The sequence below is a fragment of the Paroedura picta genome, chromosome 5, assembly GCF_049243985.1.
Source record: "Paroedura picta isolate Pp20150507F chromosome 5, Ppicta_v3.0, whole genome shotgun sequence".
NCBI classification, from domain to species: domain Eukaryota; kingdom Metazoa; phylum Chordata; class Lepidosauria; order Squamata; family Gekkonidae; genus Paroedura; species Paroedura picta.
Window position 1 is genome coordinate 123,690,219 of NC_135373.1, and position 20,800 is coordinate 123,711,018.

At 49.8% G+C, this 20,800-nt stretch overlaps 1 protein-coding gene across 1 annotated transcript in view; it reads right to left on the minus strand.

Moving 5' to 3' along the window:
* Positions 1-327: 327 nt before the first annotated feature.
* Positions 328-20,800, minus strand: part of LOC143838646 (uncharacterized) — an 84,171-nt gene continuing 63,698 nt past the window's right edge. Inside the window, exons 2-3 of the mRNA XM_077340347.1 lie at positions 9,276-9,415; positions 328-1,653 (exon numbers count right to left, since the gene is read on the minus strand). Of these exons, the coding sequence (XP_077196462.1) occupies positions 1,480-1,653; positions 9,276-9,415 (314 nt within the window). The 3' untranslated portion in view covers positions 328-1,479. The remainder of the gene's footprint in view (positions 1,654-9,275; positions 9,416-20,800) is intronic.

The window sequence follows — 20,800 nt, forward strand, 5'->3', positions numbered from 1 at the left end:
TCTAGGAGAAGGATCTCTCCAGCCGCTGCTTGAAGACCACCAGTGAGGGGGAGCTCCCCACCTCCTTAGGCAGCCCCTTCCACTGCTGAACTAGACTCCTAGAATCCTAGAGTGGGAAGGGGCCATGCAGGCCATCTAGTCCCACCCCCTGCTCAGTGCAGGATCAGCCTGAAGCATCCAGGAGAAGGATCTGTCCAGCCGCTGCTTGAAGACAGCCAGTGAGGGGGAGCTCCCCACCTCCTTAGGCAGCCCCTTCCACTGCTGAACTAGACTCCTAGAATCCTAGAGTGGGAAGGGGCCATGCAGGCCATCTAGTCCCACCCCCTGCTCAGTGCAGGATCAGCCTCAAGCATCTAGGAGAAGGATCTCTCCAGCCGCTGCTTGAAGACCCCTAAAAGGTAAAGGTATCCCCTGTGCAAGCACTAAGTCATGTCTGACCCTTGGTGTGATGCCCTCTAGCATTTTCATGGCAGACTCAGTATGGGGTGGTTTGCCAGTGTCTTTCCCAGTCATTACCGTTTACCCCCCAGCAAGCTGGGTACATTTTGCCAACCCCGGAAGGATGGAAGGCTGAGTCAACCTTGAGCCGGCTGCTGGGATCGAACTCCCAGCCTCATGGGCAAAGCTTTCAGACGGCTGCCTTACCACTCTGTGCCACAAGAGGTTCTTTCAAGACCCCTACTGAGGGGTAATCACTACCTCCTTAGGCAGCCCCTTCCAAGGCTGAAATGCAAACATCCGTATAGTGTTTGTGCTCTCCACAGATGTGTTCAGCTCTCAGATATTGGGTGACCCACTCATACAATATTGGGGCACGTTCCCTTTTTCCAAAACAAACGTTTAATTCATCTCTGTTTCTGGAGAAACAAAACTATTTTGCTCTCCCGGAAACACGCAGAGGGAAAGGAGATCTCGTTCGTGCCCAGCCTTTTGGCATGAGCCGCTCCCCACATAATCCTTCCGCTTAAGCCGCTGTTTGGTGTTCCAAAGTCCGTAAAGACAGAATTCTAATTGCAGGCAGCCAGTTTATCGAGGCTGCAATTTTTTTTTTTTGCGGCAATAAAATAAAAAAGGAGAGGGAAGTTATCTCACCCCCTGCAACGCAGGTGGATTGGCAACGATTAGCTAAAGCCGGAGATGTCTCTCGCCTTTCATGTGGTCGGCTCTTGGCTTTCTCGGCAATTAGCAGTTCCGCTGGCGTAAGTCTGGAGAAATCTGATCCACCATTTCTGTCTGACAGTTATAAATCACACACGTACTCACAGAAGGGGAGGGAGGGGGGCGGCAGGCCGTTCAGAGCTCCCACCTTGAAATACGGAAAAAATCAGATTTTTTGCAAGAGAAGGGGCATTGGCAGGAACATCTCAATTAGCTTTCCCTGGAACAGGGTTTCTGGAGAAGCTGTGCGGCTAATATTGCAAGGATGTAACAGCGCAAAAACAAACAAAACAGCCTAGCCCTGCGTCTAACCACATTCCTTTATTGGCTGGATTCAACGGGCATGTTTCCCTCCACCCTTTCCTTTTCTTGGGCCTGAACCACCCACATGAAAACCACAACAAACCACTTTCTCCACGGCCTTGACGCCCACGCCTTCTGGGGGAGCCACTCGCTGGGAAGCTGCTGGGCACCTTTGTTTTCGTCTTCCAAGGCCTAGAGGAATTTATCAGATGAAAACAGAAAGGCAGTCTCGCGGTTGCGTCTTCCCCTGCCTCCCAACATTATAACAAAAATAGAATCACAGAGTTGGAAGGGACCGCATGGGTCATCTAGTCCACCCCCCTGCACTATACAGGACACTCACAACCCTCTCGCTCACCCACTGTCACCTGCCACCCCCTTGAGCCTTCACAGAATCAGCCTCTCCGTCAGAGGACTATTCAGCCTCTGTTTAAAAGCTTCCAAAGATGGAGAACCCACCACCTCCCGAGGAAGCCTGTTCCACTGAGGAACCGCTCTAACTGTCAGGAACCTCTTCCGGAGGTTTAGACGGAATTTAGAATCATAGAATGATAGAGTCGGATCTAGTCCAACCTCCTGCACTATGAAGAAGAAGAAGAGTTGTTTCTTATATGCCTCTTTTCCCTACCCGAAGGAGGCTCAAAGCGGCTTACAGTCGCCTTCCCATTCCTCTCCCCACAACAGACACCCTGTGGGGTGGGTGAGGCTAAGAGAGCCCTGTTATCACTGCTCGGTCAGAACAGTTTTATCAGTGCCGTGGCGAGCCCAAAGTCACCCAGCTGGCTGCATGTGGGGGAGCGCAGAATCGAACCCGGCATGCCAGATTAGAAGTCCGCACTCCTAACCACTACACCAAACTGACTCTCCACTGAGCCTGTTCCACTGAGAAACCGCTCTAACTGTCAGGAACTTCCTCCAGAGGTTTAGACGGAATTTAGAATCATAGAGATGGAAGGGACCTCCTGGGTCATCTAGTCCAATCCCCCTGCACTGTGCAGGACACTCACCACCCTATCGCTCATTCCTTTTGCTGCCGTCTTTCCCCAGCAGGTGAAAAATTTTCTTTTTGTTCCATTCGGCCTTCCCTCAGTGATCCCTCCTTCCTGCTCAATGTTCTTAAGTTTTGTGGGCATTTCGACCCGGGTTTTCTGTGTATTTTCACTCGGTTCTTTCGCTCTGTTTTTAAATTATTTTAACGAGGTATCCGAAGAAGGGAGCAGTGACTCTTGAAAGCTCCTAACCTGCTACATTGTTAAGCCATTAAGGCAGGGGTAGTCAACCTGTGGTCCTCCAGATGTTCACGGACTACAATTCCCATGAGCCCCTGCCAGCGTTTGTAGAAGTGAAGAGAAGAGGAGTCCAGAAGTACCTTAAAGCAGGGGTAGTCAACCTGTGGTCCTCTCCTCTCCTCTCCTCTCCTCTCCTCTCCTCTCCTCTCCTCTCCTCTCCTCTCCTCTCCTCTCCTCTCCTCTCCTCTCCTTTTATTTATTTATTCTACTTATTTATTCTACTCATGCAGATAAGCAATGACTACCCGTCTTGATTTAATTTGGGAGGGGTTTTGATTTGAGCAGTTTTAAAATATGATTTTCATCATGCCTGTTTTGAATTGCTAGCTGCTTGGGCAGGCCTTGCAAGGGCAGGAAGGGGATGTATGAATTTTCTAAATAATAAAACAATAAATTAAAAGTGTAGTTTGACTCTCTTCTCGATGTCCAATTCTCCCAGCTGAAAAGATGCATCCTTACATACAAAACAGTGCTGGAAGAGAAGTTAGTTCTTATACTCCACTTTTCACTACCTGAAGGAGCCTCAAAGTGGCTTACAAACTGCTTTCCCTCCTTCTCCCCCCAAAAGACACCCGGCGAGGTAGGTGGCGATGAGAGAGCTCTGACAGAACTGTGACACGCCCAAGGTCACTCAGCTGGCTGCATGTGGAGGAGCGGGGGGAATCAAACCCAGCTCTCCACACTAGAGGCCACCGCTTTTAACAATTACGCCACGCTCTTAACCACTACACCAACCTTTACTAGCTCCTAAAATACCACTGTACCCACGCGTTCACACCAGCTTTATTCACAGAACTTTTGACACTGCAGCCAAGATGAGGGAGGGAAGAGAAAGGAGGAGGAATTCGACCAGGCCAGTCGCACTGGGAGAAAACTGAGTGCTGAGGAGGCTGTCAAGGCCTCAGGGAAGCCCCTTGGATGCTGTTTTGGATCCATCAAGCGTGTATTTTAGACCTAGCTTACATACAAAAATAGCCCAGCTTTCACAATGCAATGTGAACAGGAGCAAGTGGCAAAAAGGCCGCTCCGGTTTCTCTTCAGTTCTACAGTGCTCTAGCAGCAACCCCTGACAAGGCGACACTTCTGAAGGTCTGCACAGCCAATCAAATCCTCCATGGCTTGTTGGGCAGAACACCTACATGGCCCTCCTCACCTTCACGAAACACTTGATGGGCACCAGGGGAAGTGCCAGGGGGTGGTGTGGGGGCCCCGGCTCTACGCCAGCTTTTTGACCACTGAAACCCCCCTGAAAGATTCTTCGGGCTTCAAGAAACCCCGCAGAATATTCTGCGATCACGCAGAATATGGTTGGGAAGAATAGCTGTGGACACGCCCACCTAGGGCCCCTCCCCTTCCCACCCCCTCCAGGCCCATCACGGGCCATTTTGGGAGGGGAGAGCGGGTCGACATGACCCTATATGGGAGGGGTAGTCAAACTGCGGCCCTCCAGATGTCCATGGACTACAATTCCCAGGAGCCCCCTGCCAGCTAATGCTGGCAGGGGGCTTCTGGGAATTGTAGTCCATGGACATCTGGAGGGCCGCAGTTTGACTACCCCTGCCCTATATGGTCATATCACCTGATAAATATTTAACAAATTTAGAAAATATATTAAGAATTAAGGAGCTCCCAACAATTGGGGGAAATCCTTTCAGGGCCATCAAAAAACCCGCAGGGTTTCATGTGACCCTTTTTGAGAAAGCCTATTCGAAACCCCAGGTAAAGCTTTCTTAGAGTGACTGAATCTCCCATCCTGAACTTCTAGAACACACGATGTAATAATCTAGAGGACAGGAGGAAACCATAGCAACCTCGTATACACTCTCAAGACTCCTGGGATGAATTTGGACATTTGTAAGTGGATGGGCAGAAGAGATTGTGTCGGTGCTTGGCTCTTGTGGTCCTTTTCCAGGCCAGACTGGCTGCTGATTCTGCTTTGAGGTAGGGCATAATCTGGGCATGGAATTGGGGTCTTTGGGGGCGGGCAGGTAGTTGTGAATTTCCTGCGTTCTGCAGGGGGTTGGACTAGATGACCCTGGAGGTCCCTTCCCACCCTATGATTCTATGAGAACGTCGGGCTTTCAGATAGGCTTGTGAGCTCAGCGCTAGTTTATTTTAGACATCAAGGACTCACTTCAGACAACTCGAGCAAGTCAGCCAAGCCACGTGTGGCTGCACGAGATGGGGAGGCCGTTGTTAAAAAATACCGAGGAACGTCTTCGACGAGAGAAGCGGAATTTAAGGCCTGGCGGATGGTTCCCGTTTGGCTATTTCTGCTCAACGCAGGAAGCGTGCCCAAACAGGTTGGTGCAGAAGCTAAGCCCCAATGGGGCTGCCAACGAGAAACAAAGATAAAGGTTCCCTCCCTTTCAATAGAGTCTTGGCCTGCAGAACTGGGCCTTTCAGGAACAGAGTTACGGGACGTCAAACTGGCAAATAACACCGCATTAAAAAACCTCTATTAAAACAGAACCGTTCCCCCCCCCCTCCCTACAGGCGGTTGGCAACCCAACAGAGACAAGAAGAAACCAATGGCGCAAAAGGAAAAGAATCCTGAATAATCCCTAAGTGCTACGTGGTTTTCGATCGTGAAAGATGCTTTTCCTTTGGCCCCCTTAGATTCTTCTTCTTCTTCTTTGCTTTGCCTGGGTGTCACCCCCTGTGGAGCGGGCAGAGGGCACCGCAGGCCATGGGAGACTTCAAGGTCCTGCCCAGCTGTCACTGCCCCGGCACATGACATTTCACCTGACAACGACTTGAACCTTCCAGCTTATCTTTGCACCCTTAAGAGCTAGAATCCTGCGTTTCTTTTCAAAGCAAACACGGAGACGCTCTGATACCAGTTGCCACACCTGGCATCAAACCCAAATGTTTGCACAACCGCCAACCACAAAAGCATGAACACACACACACACAACCCGGGACGTATTAATCATACGGTCAACAGAGCAAGAGTGAACATTCTCACATGCGTGACATTTCATTCTCAGCCTTTAAAAAATAATAAATTCCCACTCATAGAATCATAGAGTTGGAAGGGGCCACACAGGCCATCTAGTCCAACCCCCTGCTCAACGCAGGATCATAGAATCATAGAGTTGGAAGGGGTCACACAGGCCATCTAGTCCAACCCCCTGCTCAACGCAGGATCATAGAATCATAGAGTTGGAAGGGGCCACACAGGCCATCTAGTCCAACCCCCTGCTCAACGCAGGATCATAGAATCATAGAGTTGGAAGGGGCCACACAGGCCATCTAGTCCAACCCCCTGCTCAACGCAGGATCATAGAATCATAGAGTTGGAAGGGGCCACACAGGCCATCTAGTCCAACCCCCTGCTCAACGCAGGATCATAGAATCATAGAGTTGGAAGGGGCCATACAGGCCATCTAGTCCAACCCCCTGCTCTACGCAGGATCACCACTCCAAGCTTGGATGTGAACGTCCGGATCCGCGCTTCAAATTGCGTACCGTCCATCTGAAACTATGTCTCAAGAGTTATCGGATGGCTTGGTAGCACTTGGTTGTTTGGTCCGGGTTTCGACAAACCAATTTTATTTATTTCATTCCTTTGTAAGCCCTCTCAGTTTTCTCAGCTACCAGCATTATCCTCCTCTCTTCAATTTTAGGTAGGTTAACTTGGGATCATGTGACTGGCCCAAGGTCACCCGGCAAAACTTCCATGGCACCAGGGAGGATTCGAAACGCTTAACCACTATGCCAGACTGGCTCAGTCGATGGAGGATAAGTCTATCACTGCCTAGGAGCCAGAATAACTGAATGGAACCTCCATGTTCAGAGGCAGTGTACCAGTCGTTCATCTACTTCAGCGTCTTTGTACACACAGTGACCCACCAGATGCCTTCATAAGGCCAACCAGTTTGGTGTAGTGGTTAGGAGTGCGGACTTTTACTCTGGCATGCCGGGTTCGATTCTGCACTCCCCCACATGCATCCAGCTGGGTGACCTTGGGCTCGCCACGGCAGTGATAAAACTGTTCTGACCGAGCAGTGATATCAGGGCTCTCTCAGCCTCACCCACCTCACAGGGTGTCTGTTGTGGGGAGAGGAAAGGGAAGGCGACTGTAAGCCGCTTTGAGCCTCCTTCGGGTAGGGAAAAGCGGCATATAAGAACCAACTCTTCTTCTTCTTCTTCAACCATCGGGTCTAACCCTCTGACCCCACTGCTGATCCCAAGCAAGGGATTTCAAAGCATGACCTCTGAACTTGAAGGCTCCCTTTAATTATTGCACTGGGGAGCTTGTTCTCCCATGCATCTAACCCTCTGTTAAACTGATTTATGCAAATGGCAATCAATACCCAATTTACATTTTTTGCATCAAATTTACTCTCTCACGACACATTAATCATCACATACTCTCTCTCTCTCTCGCTCGCTGTTTGCGTGTGTGTGTAAGTATGTGTGAACGGCAACCCGGCAACAGACTTTCAAGGCAAGTGAGAATCAGAGGTGTTTGGCCATTGCCTTCCTCTACAGAACCTTCCTTGGTGGTCTTCCAACCCTGCTTAGCTTCCAGCTTACGATGACGCCACCAGATTGTGAGTGGGAGGGCAGGAAGGGTTATGTTGGTGCCTGGCTCTTGTGGCCCTTCCTTGCATGCCCAGGGAAATGCCGATCGCCACTTTGGGGTCAGGAGGCGAATTTCCTCCAGGCCAGAGTGGCCAGTGATATTTTTTTGGGGGGGGGAGGGCAAGGGCAGGGGGCGGGAAGAGATCATCTGGGTATGGAATGACTGTGGATAGAATCAAAGAATCACAGAATAAGAGAGTTGGAAGGGACCTCCTGGATCATCTAGTCCAACCCCCTTCACTGTGCAGGACACTCCCAACCCTCTCTCTCCTCCACTGTAACTTGCCACCCACTTGAGCTTTCACAGAATCAGCCTCTCCGTCAGATGGCTATCCAGCCTCTGTTTAAAAATCTGGAGAACCCACCACCTTCCCAGGAAGAATGTTTTGAGTTTCCTGCATTATGCAGGGGGTTGGACTAGATGACCCTGGATATCCTTTCCATCTCTATGATTCTAAGGGGCTTTCATGGCAAGAAAGAGACAGTGGCGGTTTACCATTGCCTTCCTCTGCAGAGTGTTCCTCAGTGGTCTCCCATGCCAGGATATTTAGGATGCTTAGGGCTGATCCTGCGTTAAGCAGAGGGTTGGACTAGATGGCCTGTGTGGCCTCTTCCAACTCTATGATTCTGTGATCTGATGAGATCAGGTGCGGCCAGGACATTTCCCCTCCCTTTCACATGTTATCTCATGTCATCAGCCATTCACCTCTCAGTACTGCTCACCATTCCACGTTGGCTGTCGAACAGAAAAAAAGAGGTGATTTGGAGGTGATTAATTCACAGGGCCACAAGAGCCTCTTGTGGCGCAGAGTGGTAAGGCAGCCACCTGAAAGCTTTGCTCATGAGGTTGGGAGTTCGATCCCAGCAGCCGGCTCAAGGTTGACTCAGCCTTCCATCCTTCCGAGGTCGGTAAAATGAGTACCCAGCTTGCTGGGGGGTAAACGGTCATGACTGGGGAAGGCACTGGCAAACCACCCCGTATTGAGTCTGCCATGAAAACGCTGGAGGGCGTCACCCCAAGGGTCAGACATGACTCGGTGCTTGCACAGGGGATACCTTTACCTTTACCTTTAATTCACAGGGTCACCACAATCTGACGCAGCCTGACACTTATCAAACGCACACACCAAACAGCTAACCAAGCTTAACGAAATCATTGCATGCCATCTACTAAATGCCATCAGATTCTCAAGACCACCACCTACTAGCTCTACCGCCCTTTCAGGTATCAACGGTTCAAGCATCGTCTCCCGACCGCAAGCCTCACTTCACAAAAAGGCAGATTTGAAAAATTCTTGCAGCTGCCCGAATATTCAGAGACTTCCCAGCAAACGTTCGAGAGCAACGGTGCTATACGGAAATTCCGTTTCGGCCGTAATCGTGTAACGACCACCGCGGAGAACAAAAAGCCGCGTGTCAAAACGGTCGCCGCTTACGAGAATATCCATAGAAACGAAGTCGGAGAGGATGAGACCCAGGCCCGCAGCGAAATCAAGTCCAGCTTCCCAGGGCAGAGAAAGGGGTTATGATACTCGTGAGAGCGAGCTAATCAGATCCCAAGTTATCCAAGTCACAACCAAAGAGGAGACCACTGGAAGGAGGCACCCGCACGTGTTTCACAAGCAGGACTGCGATTGTTCGTATAAGGGAGTCATCTTTTGCTGGCTCCTTTTCCCGAACGTTCGTAAGTCTTCCCCTCTAAAATATTTACCTCCATCCAGGTACCCCCACCCCAATCTTAAACAGAATGGAGCAGAGAGCTGCAACCCAGGAACAGCCTATGCGGCCTCAGTTCTTTGCCTCTAAAATGGGAGCGTCCATATCTTTCCTTGAAGGACCTCAAGGGTAAACGCTGAGCAAGCTATCCAAAAATATATATTTCTGAATATGAATCAAAAACTAAGTTCTCCGGGATTCAATTGCATTCGGACTTACCACTCTCAAAAAGCCGCTGGAATCAGAGACAATCCTCGGGCAGACAGGAGTTAATTTCATCTCAGGCACCAGATCCGGCTGGGTGTGCATGCGGCAGCTGCCTCTCCTCCGCCGGTGACTCTCCTGGACGGATTTTGACTCTGTTACAGGCAGAAAAGGGAGGGGGGATGTCGGTGAAGCTTCTGTTCCGGGTTCCTCCTCTTATCTGAATCAGTAGGTCAACAATTTATCCAGAATAATTCTCCGAAACGATTCTCTTCCCCCTCCCCTCCCACACACACCCTGTCGTCTTCCCGCAGATAAGCAGTCGGAGAGCTTTTCTCAGAGTAGGACTAAGGCAGTCCACGATGGGGCAGAGCAACCGAACTGTGATCAAGCAGTTTTGGAGCTTCGAGTCGAGAAGAACAAGCAGCGTTTCCTTTTTGGAAAAAAACTAAAAAAATAAAATAAACCCACATTCAGCCAACTAACCCAACTAAAGCCTTAGATGTGCAGTTTCCAGTTCCCTGTGCCTGGATGCTCTTCTCTCTTCCTCCCCACCCTCCAACAAAAAAGCAGAGTGTGGAAGAGAATATTAAATCCTTTGCAAGTCTTACTCCAAGAGAGAGACGATCCTGCTGCGTGACACAGCCGGCCAGCCCCTGGAGTTCCTTCCTCTCCACGCCAGCCTTTGAGGAGCTGCCTTGAATCTGGTTTCATAACAGCCTCTTTTCTAACCACCTACTCACACATCGCAGAATGGGCTGCATTGAAAGCTCACAGGAAATTGCCTTCTGTTGCCAACTACTCCGCTCTCCCCAAGACCAGCACCACACTTCTGGCAGAGGCTTCCGTCGCTTGGAGATGAATCAGCACCTGCCCTGACACACACACACACACACACATGCGCTGTGCATGACCGACTGGCTTGAGAACAACTGGAATCGGAAAGCTGAGGCACAGTCGGAGAATTCGGGTCTGCCCATTAACGGTCAGGGCCTGAGGCAACGAGCCTCCAGCTGCAGAGGCAGTACCCCTCTAAGGAACAGATGCTGGCGGGGGGGGGGGTCAAGAACATGAGAAGACTCGGGGCTTGGCTTATAAGGGCCAGGGGTCGAACCAGTGCCCCACACTAGACGGACCTTGAACTTGCTTGCCACAGGTGCCACGTGACGTTGTCGGAAAGGGCCATCATGCTGGAGGAAGATGTTCCAGCGAGCCCCCAGGACAGGGATCTCCAACGAGGGCACCGTAGGGCTTTTACTCAGCAAAGCTTGTGACTATTAGAGATTCGAATAGCCGTGAAGATCTTTTTTTTTTAATGTTGCTTTGGCGGCCGCCGCCATCACAGCACAAGGACGTGCCCCCGGTTTATAAAGAGAGAGGCTAAGAAACACAATGGGTTTGAAATAAGATCTGTGCCTCCCAGATCCCGCGCGCCAGCCAAAGGATCACACTGGATCTCCTGTGGTCAGGAGAAGATGGCGGACTCCTCGATGGAAAATGATTTAAAAACACAATGGCAATGATTTAGAACAGGGGCGGTCAAACTGTGGCTCTCCAGACGTCCATGGACTACAATTACCTGCCAGGGGCTCATGGTAATTGTAGTCCACGGACGTCTGGAGAGCCACAGTTTGGCCACCCGTGATTGAGAGGAACACTGAAAACGCCATAACAAAAAACACACACCTGGAAACTTTAGTTTAAAATAAACTATTTGTGGTCCACCAGTGATCCATCTCCAAACCAGCCTGTATCTAGAGCAGGGGAAGACCCCCCTTCCTCCCCCTTATCGTAACAGAAGGTTATCTTCTTTACTGCTTGGCCTCTCAAAACGTCTTTCTCTCTCTAATGTCTGAGATTTAACGTTTGGGGTTTTGTTTTTTTAATTCTGAAAGTTTCATTCCAATTTTTTAAAAAGCCCCGTCTTTAAAAAGAGGTGGGCGGGGGGATACCTCCTGCATGTGGCGAAAATCTCACAACGCTCATTCCAAGAAAATGAACCCTAGGGCTCCTCGAATCTGGAAATTATTCACCGGGTAAGAATCAGATTGGTGGGAAACGTAACTTCTCGGAGCTTGACGAATCCAGCCGTCCACGTGCCTGGGAGAAGGCCCCCGTGAATCATCTCAGACCACAGGGATGACTAGCTGCTAACTATTTCCTCCTTCCGAAAAAAATCCCTGCTGTGTGTCCCACAATGTCAGGGGGGTAGGGGGATCCTGAATCCAGACCCTGTCTTGATGAAAATTCCGAGCAGAGTCCGGTCCCGCTTTGCAACCGTGGCTCTGATCTGGCTCTGAATCACCCCCCAGCTATACCCAGAAGGAAATTACTCAGTGGAGAAAGGCACATGTTTCTAGTGAGTAGCTCCTCAGGCTCTCATGCAATGCTTTGGAGAAACGCAAGATCCTGGCAACGCCCAGAGCACAGTAAAATTCCATAAAGCCAAAAAAACAAAGGGAAAAAAAAAAAACCGGGGGGAGGGGGGGGAGAGAACAGAAGCAAAGTGGGTGATTTGTGAAACTGTAATGCCAGCAAGCGCTGTTAAGAATTATTCTTTCCCCCTGCCCAAAAACAGAATGATTGAAACATTGGTGGAACGCCGAGGATGAACGGAAAGAAATTTCACAAAGAGAGAGAGAGAGAGGCCTTCACTGCACGTGATGAGAAAAATAATTAAAAGAACAGAGAGAATTAAATTGATGATGGGGGGGGGGAGAGAAAGGGAGAGAAATTAACTCCTTGCAGATCAGATTAAAATAAAGAGAAAGGAAAAAGACGGCTGAGGATGCATCAAAGTTATTTAGGACTCCTAGGATGACAACTTGCTATGGGATTATAGGGAACCGCTGTCCTCCTTGGGGTGAAGGAGAGGAGCGTGTGGGATAGAGACACACACGAACACTCATGAGGCTGCCTCATGAGTCCACCAAGGCCTGTGTTGTCTATTTTGCAGCTGCACTCCAGGATCTGAGCCGCTGGTTTTTCACTCCGCCTCCAACCGGATCCATTTCACCGGAGAGGTCAGGGACTGAACCTGGGACCTTCGGCACGCCGATCAGATGCTGGACTGGCACCTGCCTGGGCCTACCCTCCTGGACTCTCAAGGCTGGGAAGCAAGACCCACCTCCAGGCATGACGGAACTGGCAAAATGTCTCCTACGCCCAGCGCTGAATTGCAGCCCCTTGCCAAGCAATCGTCGCTGGTTTGAAAAGGGACATTCTCCAAAACGACAAGCGATTGATGGGAGGATCAAAAAGGCCGGAGGGTCGATTTCGGTTCCCACTAGTTCCCACTTGTTCCAAACAATCAGGCGCAAGCATCCTAAGCGGCTCTTCCGGCTCAGAAGAGTCACTCCACCCTCAACTTCTCATTCCACCAAGGCCTTTGTTCCATCTTGTTCTACTCTGTCCCACTGGTTGGTGAATTCTTCTGACAATGCTGGGTGATAGAGAGGTAACCTCTCTCACCCCACCCCCCACCCCCGCTTGAATCATAGAATCATAGAGTTGGAAGGGGCCATACAGGCCATCTAGTCCAACCCCCTGCTCAACGCAGGATCAGCCCAAAGCATCTTAAAGCATCCAAGAAAAGTGTGTATCCAACCTCTGCTTGAAGACTGCCAGTGAGGGGGAGCTCACCACCTCCTTAGGCAGCCTATTCCACTGCTGAACTACTCTGACTGTGAAAATGTTTTCCTGATCTCTAGCCTATATTGTTGTACTTGAAGTTTAAACCCATTACTGTGTGTCCTTTCCTCTGCAGCCAACAGAAACAGCATCCTGCCCTCCTCCAAGTGACAACCTTTCAAATACTTAAAGAGGGCTATCATGTCCCCTCTCAACCTCCTTTTCTCCAGGCTGAACATTCCCAAGTCCCTCAACCTATCTTCATAGGGCTTGGTCCCTTGGCCCGAGATCATCCTCGTCACTCTCCTCTGTACCCTTTCAATTTTATCAACGTCCTTCTTGAAGTGAGGCCTCCAGAACTGCACACAGTACTCCAGGTGTGAACTCGTTTTAAGTGGAGATGTCACAGATCGAACCTGGGACTTTCTGCAGGCCAAAGACCTTAATGCAAGGGTAGTCAATCTGTGGTCCTCCAGATGTCCATGGACTACAATTCCCATGAGCCCCTGCCAGCAAACACTGGCAGGGGCTCATGGGAATTGTAGTCCATGGACATCTGGAGGACCACAGGTTGACTACCCCGGCCTTAATGTACGCACAGAATTGATGCAAAGAAGAAGGGCCACCTTAAAACAACAAAAAACCCAACCCCAACCCCAACACGGGGTTGGAGGTGTAACAGAGAGAGGCTACTGTGACCTTATCCTGGAGTGTCACCTGAATTCCCTACATTGTGAGGGCACTGTGGAGGTGTAGATGTATTATTTATATGGGTCAATTGACCGAATAAACAAACATACAATACAATACAATACTGTGGGGATGGGAGAACATCGGAATGCTTTGTTGGAACGCATGTGGGACCATGGCTCCGTGGCAGAACATTTTGCTCGGCGAGCAGAAGGTCCCAGGTTCAGTCCCTGGCATCTCCAGATAAAAACATCAATAGGTGATGGGAAGGACTTACGTTTTCTCACGGTTTCTATTCCTGGGAGGAGGTAGAGCAAGAAGGCTTGCTTCCACCTTAAGCTCCTTCTTGTCTCTCCCCCTCCTTCCCAAGTCCTCCTCGACCCAGCCTGCTAACCGGAGTGGTGATACCGCATCCTCGAAACCGGAGAAATTATTTCCGGGTGCTCCTTTATGGTCAACAGGTTCAACAAGGAGGATCCATACAACAGGAATAGGTAGATCTAAGTCCAGTCGCACCATAGAGACCAACAAGATGTGTGCGTGGGGTTACTGAGAGTCAAAGCTCCCTATGTCAGAGCTTTGGCCCTCGAAAACTTATGCCCTGAAATTCTTCTAGGACTGTAAGGTGTGAAAGGACTTTGAATTTAGATCTTCTGCTGCAGACCGACATGCCGATTCTCTGAAAGGGATAACTGGAATGCATGCCTGTGAGGGCCAAGCATTCAGATCCCCGTTACTCATGGCAGAAGCTTCCTATGACCTCAGTGATTCAGCCCAAGGGCATGAGAGTTAGCAACACAACTCTGCTGTCTCACTCATGATTGCTACCCAGCTAAATCCTTCTTTCGGACCAGCCGTTGATGTTCCGGTAAGGAAGAGGATGTTTTTAATTTAGGAATGAAAAACAGTGCTTTTTCAGTACATTTTAAGCTTCTTTGCAAGTATCGTTTTCCAGGAATAAAATTGCCCCTGGAGTGTTTTTTTTAAACAGATAATTACATTCTCCGCTTTTAATTTCAGGCAAATATATACATCCTGTCTCAATGCAAGGTGGAAATATTCTGTGCGGTCAGTGCAGGGCTTTATGGATAGGAGCGTAAGAACATAAGACGAGCATTGCTGGGTCAGTTCAGAGGTCCATCTTGTACAGTATCCCATCTTACAGAGTTCTTCTGGAGGGCCAGCAACAGGGCAAAGAGGCTGAGGCCTTCCTAAGAACACCAGAAGAGCCCTGCTGGGTCAGACCAGTTAAGTCCCATCTAGTCCAGCCTCCCGTCTCACCCAGGGGCCAGCCAGTTCCTCTGCAGGGCCAGCCACAAGGCAGAGAGGCCGAGGCCTTCCCCTGAGAAGACCCTCAGAAAAGCCCTGCTAGGTCAGGACAGGGAGGGTCCCTCCAGTCCAGCCTCCCGTCTCACCCAGGGGCCAGCCAGCTCCTCTGCAGGGCCAGCCACAAGGCAGAGAGGCCGAGGCCTTCCCCTGAGAAGACCCTCAGAAGAGCCCTGCTGGGTCAGGCCAGGGAGGGTCCCTCCAGTCCAGCCTCCCGTCTCACCCAGGGGCCAGCCAGCTCCTCTGCAGGGCCAGCCACAAGGCAGAGAGGCCGAGGCCTTCCCCTGAGAAGACCCTCAGAAGAGCCCTGCTGGGTCAGACCAGTGAGGGCCCATCTAGTCCAGCCTCCTGCCTCACCCAGGGGCCAACCAGTTCTTCTGGAGGACCAGCCACAGGACAAAGAGGCCAAGGCCTTCATTTCCGGTGCCACTTTTGTAACCAGAGGTGTTCGATATGCCTATCATACAGTTTTTGAAAAATCCTCAAGCTCTCTCCATGTACTTTCCCCATGCCACACAGAGTTCTATAGTTCTCTAAGATGCGCCTCTTAGCAATGACATTTTTTTCTAAGGTGAAACACATCAAATTATTTTTCCTTGCCTTGTAGGGGAAGGTGTTCCAACCTTTTGGATACCATTTTTGCATATTTTCCAACTCTGCAATACCAGTTTTGAGACGAGGTTTCCAGACCAGTACACAATATTCCAATTGGGACCACTGATTTAGAGAAAGACATTCTCCTGGCAGTGTGATTTTCAAAGCCATACTAAACCTTAGCATGCGATTTGCCCGTTTCTCTGCTGTCACGCACAGAGTAGTCCCTGACCTGGGTGGCCCAGGGTAACCTGATATTGTTAAATCTCAGAAGGTGACAACGTTTACCCTGGTTGTTAACCTGCAGTCTGCACAGGGCTTTTTACTCACTCCCAGCTCAAATAAATCCCTCCCGTCTACACTCAATTCGATTTTCATTTTGATTTTTGGCGCTTTAAATTTTCCCTCTGCAATATACATGATTGATCCGGAGTGACCCTACCTTTCCCCTGCAATATCCAGAAGTGGATATAAGCCTTGGTATTTGAAAAATCGCCATCAGTAAGTGTGCTGATCGCTGCTTTTTGCAAATTAACTTCCTTCTCCGTGCCACGTAGCAAAGCATTCTTAATTGGCCAAGGCGTCAGTTCAAAGACTTCCTGGTTCCCGGCCGCAAGGCTTCCCTCCCTGTCTTAAAGTGGCTGCACTCCAGAAGCCCTGACTTCTCTCAACAGAGATCTGCCTCTTGGATTTATTCCCCCTCCTCTGCTGTCTCCAACCCTCCCACTCCCGGTTCATGGAAAGAAAGAGGTTCCTGCTGCGCTTGGCTCCCCTCCCCACACTGAGCTTCTCCAATCAAGTGCAGACTTTCTGTTTCAACTGGGGAGGGGGGATAGAGGAAGACCCGAGTTCAAATCGATCTGAATTCAGCAGGATCCACAATGGAAAAAAACAAAGTAAGTGCAGAATCAGCCCTGGTTGAGACCGCCAAGGAAGATGAGGGTTGCTTCACAGAGGCAGGAAATGGCAAACCAGCTCGGTTTGTCTTTCCCAGAAAACAAGATGGGGTTTGCTATAAATCAACTAGGACTTGTTAGTACTTTTGACTGCCACACCCAGAGCCAACACTGAACTATCCACTATGACCCAAAATCATCTTTCCTGATTGTTGTTGGTGGGAAGTGGCATCAAATTGCATCCAACTTATTTATTTATTAAATTTCTATGCTGCCCTACCTAGCCAGCTATATCACAGTAGCTCACAGCATCAATTAAAATACAATACAATCAATAAAGCATAGTCTCTCCACAACCACCCACAGAGGACCCCCAACCCCCCTATCCCCACCCCACCAAGTCTCCAACCCGCTGCTATCTGTAACCAGGGATGATGGAAGAGGCTATCGGAGCACCGGAATGGGGGGGGGGGATCTCTCTCAACCCAGCCTCAAGCCGGAAGGAGGAGGAAGAAGGCCCCTGAAGGTTGTGCTGACCAACCCCAAAACGCCCTGCCTGGAAACCAAGAACCGCTTGAGACCGGTCACTTGCAAGAGTTCGGCGGAGCTGGCGGAGGAGGAGCTGGCAGCTCTCCAACAGTACAAGTTCAGAGCTCAAGAGCTCAACCCCAGGATCCTGGAGGGGGGCCCCATCTTGCCCAGGAAGCCCCCGGTGAAAGAGCCCACCAAGCCCATCGGGTTTGACCTGGAGATTGAAAAGCGGATCCAGAAGCGTGAGAGCAAGAAGCAGCCGGAGAAGGAGCACTTCGAGTTCCATTCCAGGCCGTGTCCCACCAAGATCCTGGAGGAAGTGGTGGGTGTCCCAGAGAAAAAGCCGATCCCCGTCACCGTTCCCAAGTCCCCTGCATTTGCACTCCGGAACAAAGAAGAGGAGAAGGAGAAGGAGGAGGAGGTGGTTCCCGTGATCAAAGCCAAGCCGGCTTCTGGGGGAAGGTAAAGGTAAAGGTATCCCCGGTGCAAGCACTGAGTCATGTCTGACCCTTGGGGTGACGCCCTCTAGTGTTTTCATGGCAGACTCAATACGGGGTGGTTTGCCATTCCCTTCCCAGTCATTACCGTTTACCCCCCATCAAGCTGGGTCCTCATTTTACCGACCTCGGAAGGATGGAAGGCTGAGTCGACCTTGAGCCGGCTGCTGGGATCGAACTCCCAGCCTCATGGGCAAAGCTTTCAGGCGGCTGCCTTACCACTCTGTGCCACAAGAGCCTCTTTGCTCTGGGGGAAGAGCTCCTTCTTAAAGGCCCTGTGGAACGGCAATAGCTCCATCGGGGCCCTCAGCTCATCCAGGAGTTCATTCCACCAGGCAGGGGCCTCTGGCCCGGGTCAAGGCCAGATGCACCTATTGGTCCCAGCAGAGGACCAATTTCTGTGGGGGGCATAGAAGGTTAAACAGTCCCAGAGGGTTTTCAAGAGATGCTCAGAGGTCGTTTGCGACTCCCTGCCTCTGCTTAGCCCACCCTGGACTTCCTTGGCGGTGTGACGAGATCGAGCTACCCTGCGCTGTCCAGGTGAGAGCCTTTTTTGGTTAGTTACTGCTAACCAAGACCTCATCAACATACACATGAAACAGGTAGGTGGAGCCCTAATCAATGTGTTCTGAGCCACATTTGCTGGTTTACTGCCCATTCAACCAGCTCTGAGAAATTATTTCTGAAGCTCTGTTGGCTTCTCTCCATCCTGGTTCTGCCTGTAAACTAGGCCACACCACTGCTCACACAGAATCATAGAGTTGGAAGGGATCTTCAGGGTCATCTAGTCCAACCCCCGGGAGAATGCAGGAACTCACAACTACCTGCCCACCCACAGTGACCCGAATTTCATGCCCGAGTGATCCCTCCACCAAAAATCTCCAGAATTCAGCCTGGCCTGGAGAAAATTCACCTACCATCCCACAGCGTCAATTAGCAATTCCCTGGGTATGCAAGGAAGGGCCACAAGAGGCAAACCCTTCCTGGCACATCCCTTCCTGCCCACCCACTCACAATCTGCCTAAGTTCATAAAATCAACATTTCTGTGAAATGACTATCTAGCCTCTGCTTAAAAACTTCCAAAGTTGGAAGCCTACTTCAATGAGGAACTGCTCTAATGGACAGCCCTTCAAGTATTTGAAGATGGTTCTCATATCACCTCTTAGTCGCCTTCTCTCCAGGCTAAACAGACCAAACTCCCCCAACCTTTCGTCATACATCTTGGCCTCACCATCTTCGTAGCCCTCCTCTGGACTGAACTGAACACAGTACTACAAGTGAGGTCTAACCAGAGCAGAGTAAAATGGTAACAACACTTCGTTTATCTGGACACTATACTTCTTTTAATACAGCCCAAATTCCATTTGCCTTTTTAGCTACCGAGTCACACTGCTGACTCATGTTCAATGTATGGTCAACTAAGACCCCCATCTCCTTTTCGCACATACTACTTCCAAGACAAGTGTCACCCATCGTAAAGTGATGCATTTGATTTTTCTTACCTAAATGCAGAACTTTACATTTTTCACTATTACATTTCATTTTATTCATTTTAGCATCGTTTTCCGGCCTGACAAGATCATTCTGCATCCCGATTCTGTCTTCTTCTGTGTTTGCTCTCCCAGTTTAGTATTATCTGCAAATTTAATAAGCACCCCCTCTATTCCTCCATCCAAAACCTTTTTTGCATATGTTGAACGGCACAGAGCCCAGGACATATATATCCCTGAGGCACTCCACTCATCACTCCTCTCCAAGAAGATGACAAACCATTTACAAGCACCCTTTGGGTACGATCTTTCAACTGGTTCTCGATCCACCTAGCAGTAATAGGTTCCTTACCCCCATTTTAACAACTTGCCAATAAGAATATCATGGGGAACATCTGACTCAGATTGTTGATGAACGCATTAGGCATTGGTGTATTAGTACAGTCTCTTGAAAGATAAAAATGTTTTAAATAAACAAACAGTACAGTCCTTGTACAGATCCAGAGAGGACGGGGACGAATGACTTCCTCGTAGCAAGAAGTATTCATTGATTTGGTCTTTTGATTCCTGCTTGAGAGGACCCATCCTGGATTGGTTCCCAACCCTTGGACAAAAGGGAAATCCAAAATATCATGGCCACTGGATCACTGCTGTTCGCAATCTTGTTAATCCTTTCAAAGATCTCTAGAAGGTTGAAGATTCTCAACACAGGATGATGTGTGGAGAAAAGCAGAATGGATCTTAGAAGAAGAAGAAGAAGAAGAAGAAGAAGAAGAAGAAGAAGAAGAAGAAGAAGAAGAAGAAGAAGAAGAGTTGGCTCTTATATGCCGCTTTTCCCTACCCGAAGGAGGCTCAGAGCAGCTTCCATTTGCCTTCCCCTTCCTCTCCCATTCCTTACTGGTCCCAGGTATGCTTTGAAGCGGTTGGTGGCTGAATGGGAAGAGAGGGATGGATTCTTGTTGAGTCTACAAAGCCGAACTGGGTCACCAGTTCTTTGAAGCCTGCATGCACTTTAGGAATTCTGACATGGGACGGTGGGTCCAAGCACAAAATGGCTGCCACAGGAGACAGAGCAAGCCATAAAATGGCTGCTGGGGAAGCAGAGCTGTCTCCTCACCCAGCGAGAGTCCAAAGTGCAGGGAAGGAGGGTATTTTAAACAGCACAGCAGGAAAGAGGAAGGAGAGATAGAATAAAACAAATTCTGTGGCGGCAGCGGCACTGTGGACCAATCTTGTTTTAATCTGCACAGCCAATCAAAAGCCCTTGGCGTGTGGGAGGTACGGTGTTGGCAGGAGCCGTGGGGACCACGTTGGAGCCCAGGTCTGCAACAACTCTCCTGGAATTGTGAGAACAGTCAGTTGGCACCAGCACAAAATGGCTGTCATGGTGCTACAGCAGGAGCAGTCAAACTGTGGTTCTCCAGATGCCCTTGGACTACAATTCCCATGAGCCCCTGCCAGTGCCGGGAATTGTAGTCCATGGGCAACTAGGGAGCCATAGTTTTGCCACCCCAGTGCTAGAGGGTGAAGCCAACTGCAGAATGGCTGCTGTGGAAGCTGGGGCCAACCACTAAATATTAATCGGCTCCAACCCAAACCTCCTTCTGTGATGGGAACAGTTATTCCGAATGGGTGATCCTTGCACGCACACAGGCAACGCGTCCTGGGCTCTTCTGAAGCACTTCCTCTTCCAGATGGGTTGGAGGAAAGCCAAGATTGGCTCTTTTATTTATTTATTTGTTTGTTTACTTACTTACTTAGATTTTTATACCGCCCTTCCCTATGGCTCTAGGCTTTTTACATAAAACAATTTACATAGAACACTCTCAAAATCAATATAACAATATAACAATAACAATAACACACCAACTAGGACAGTAGTTTA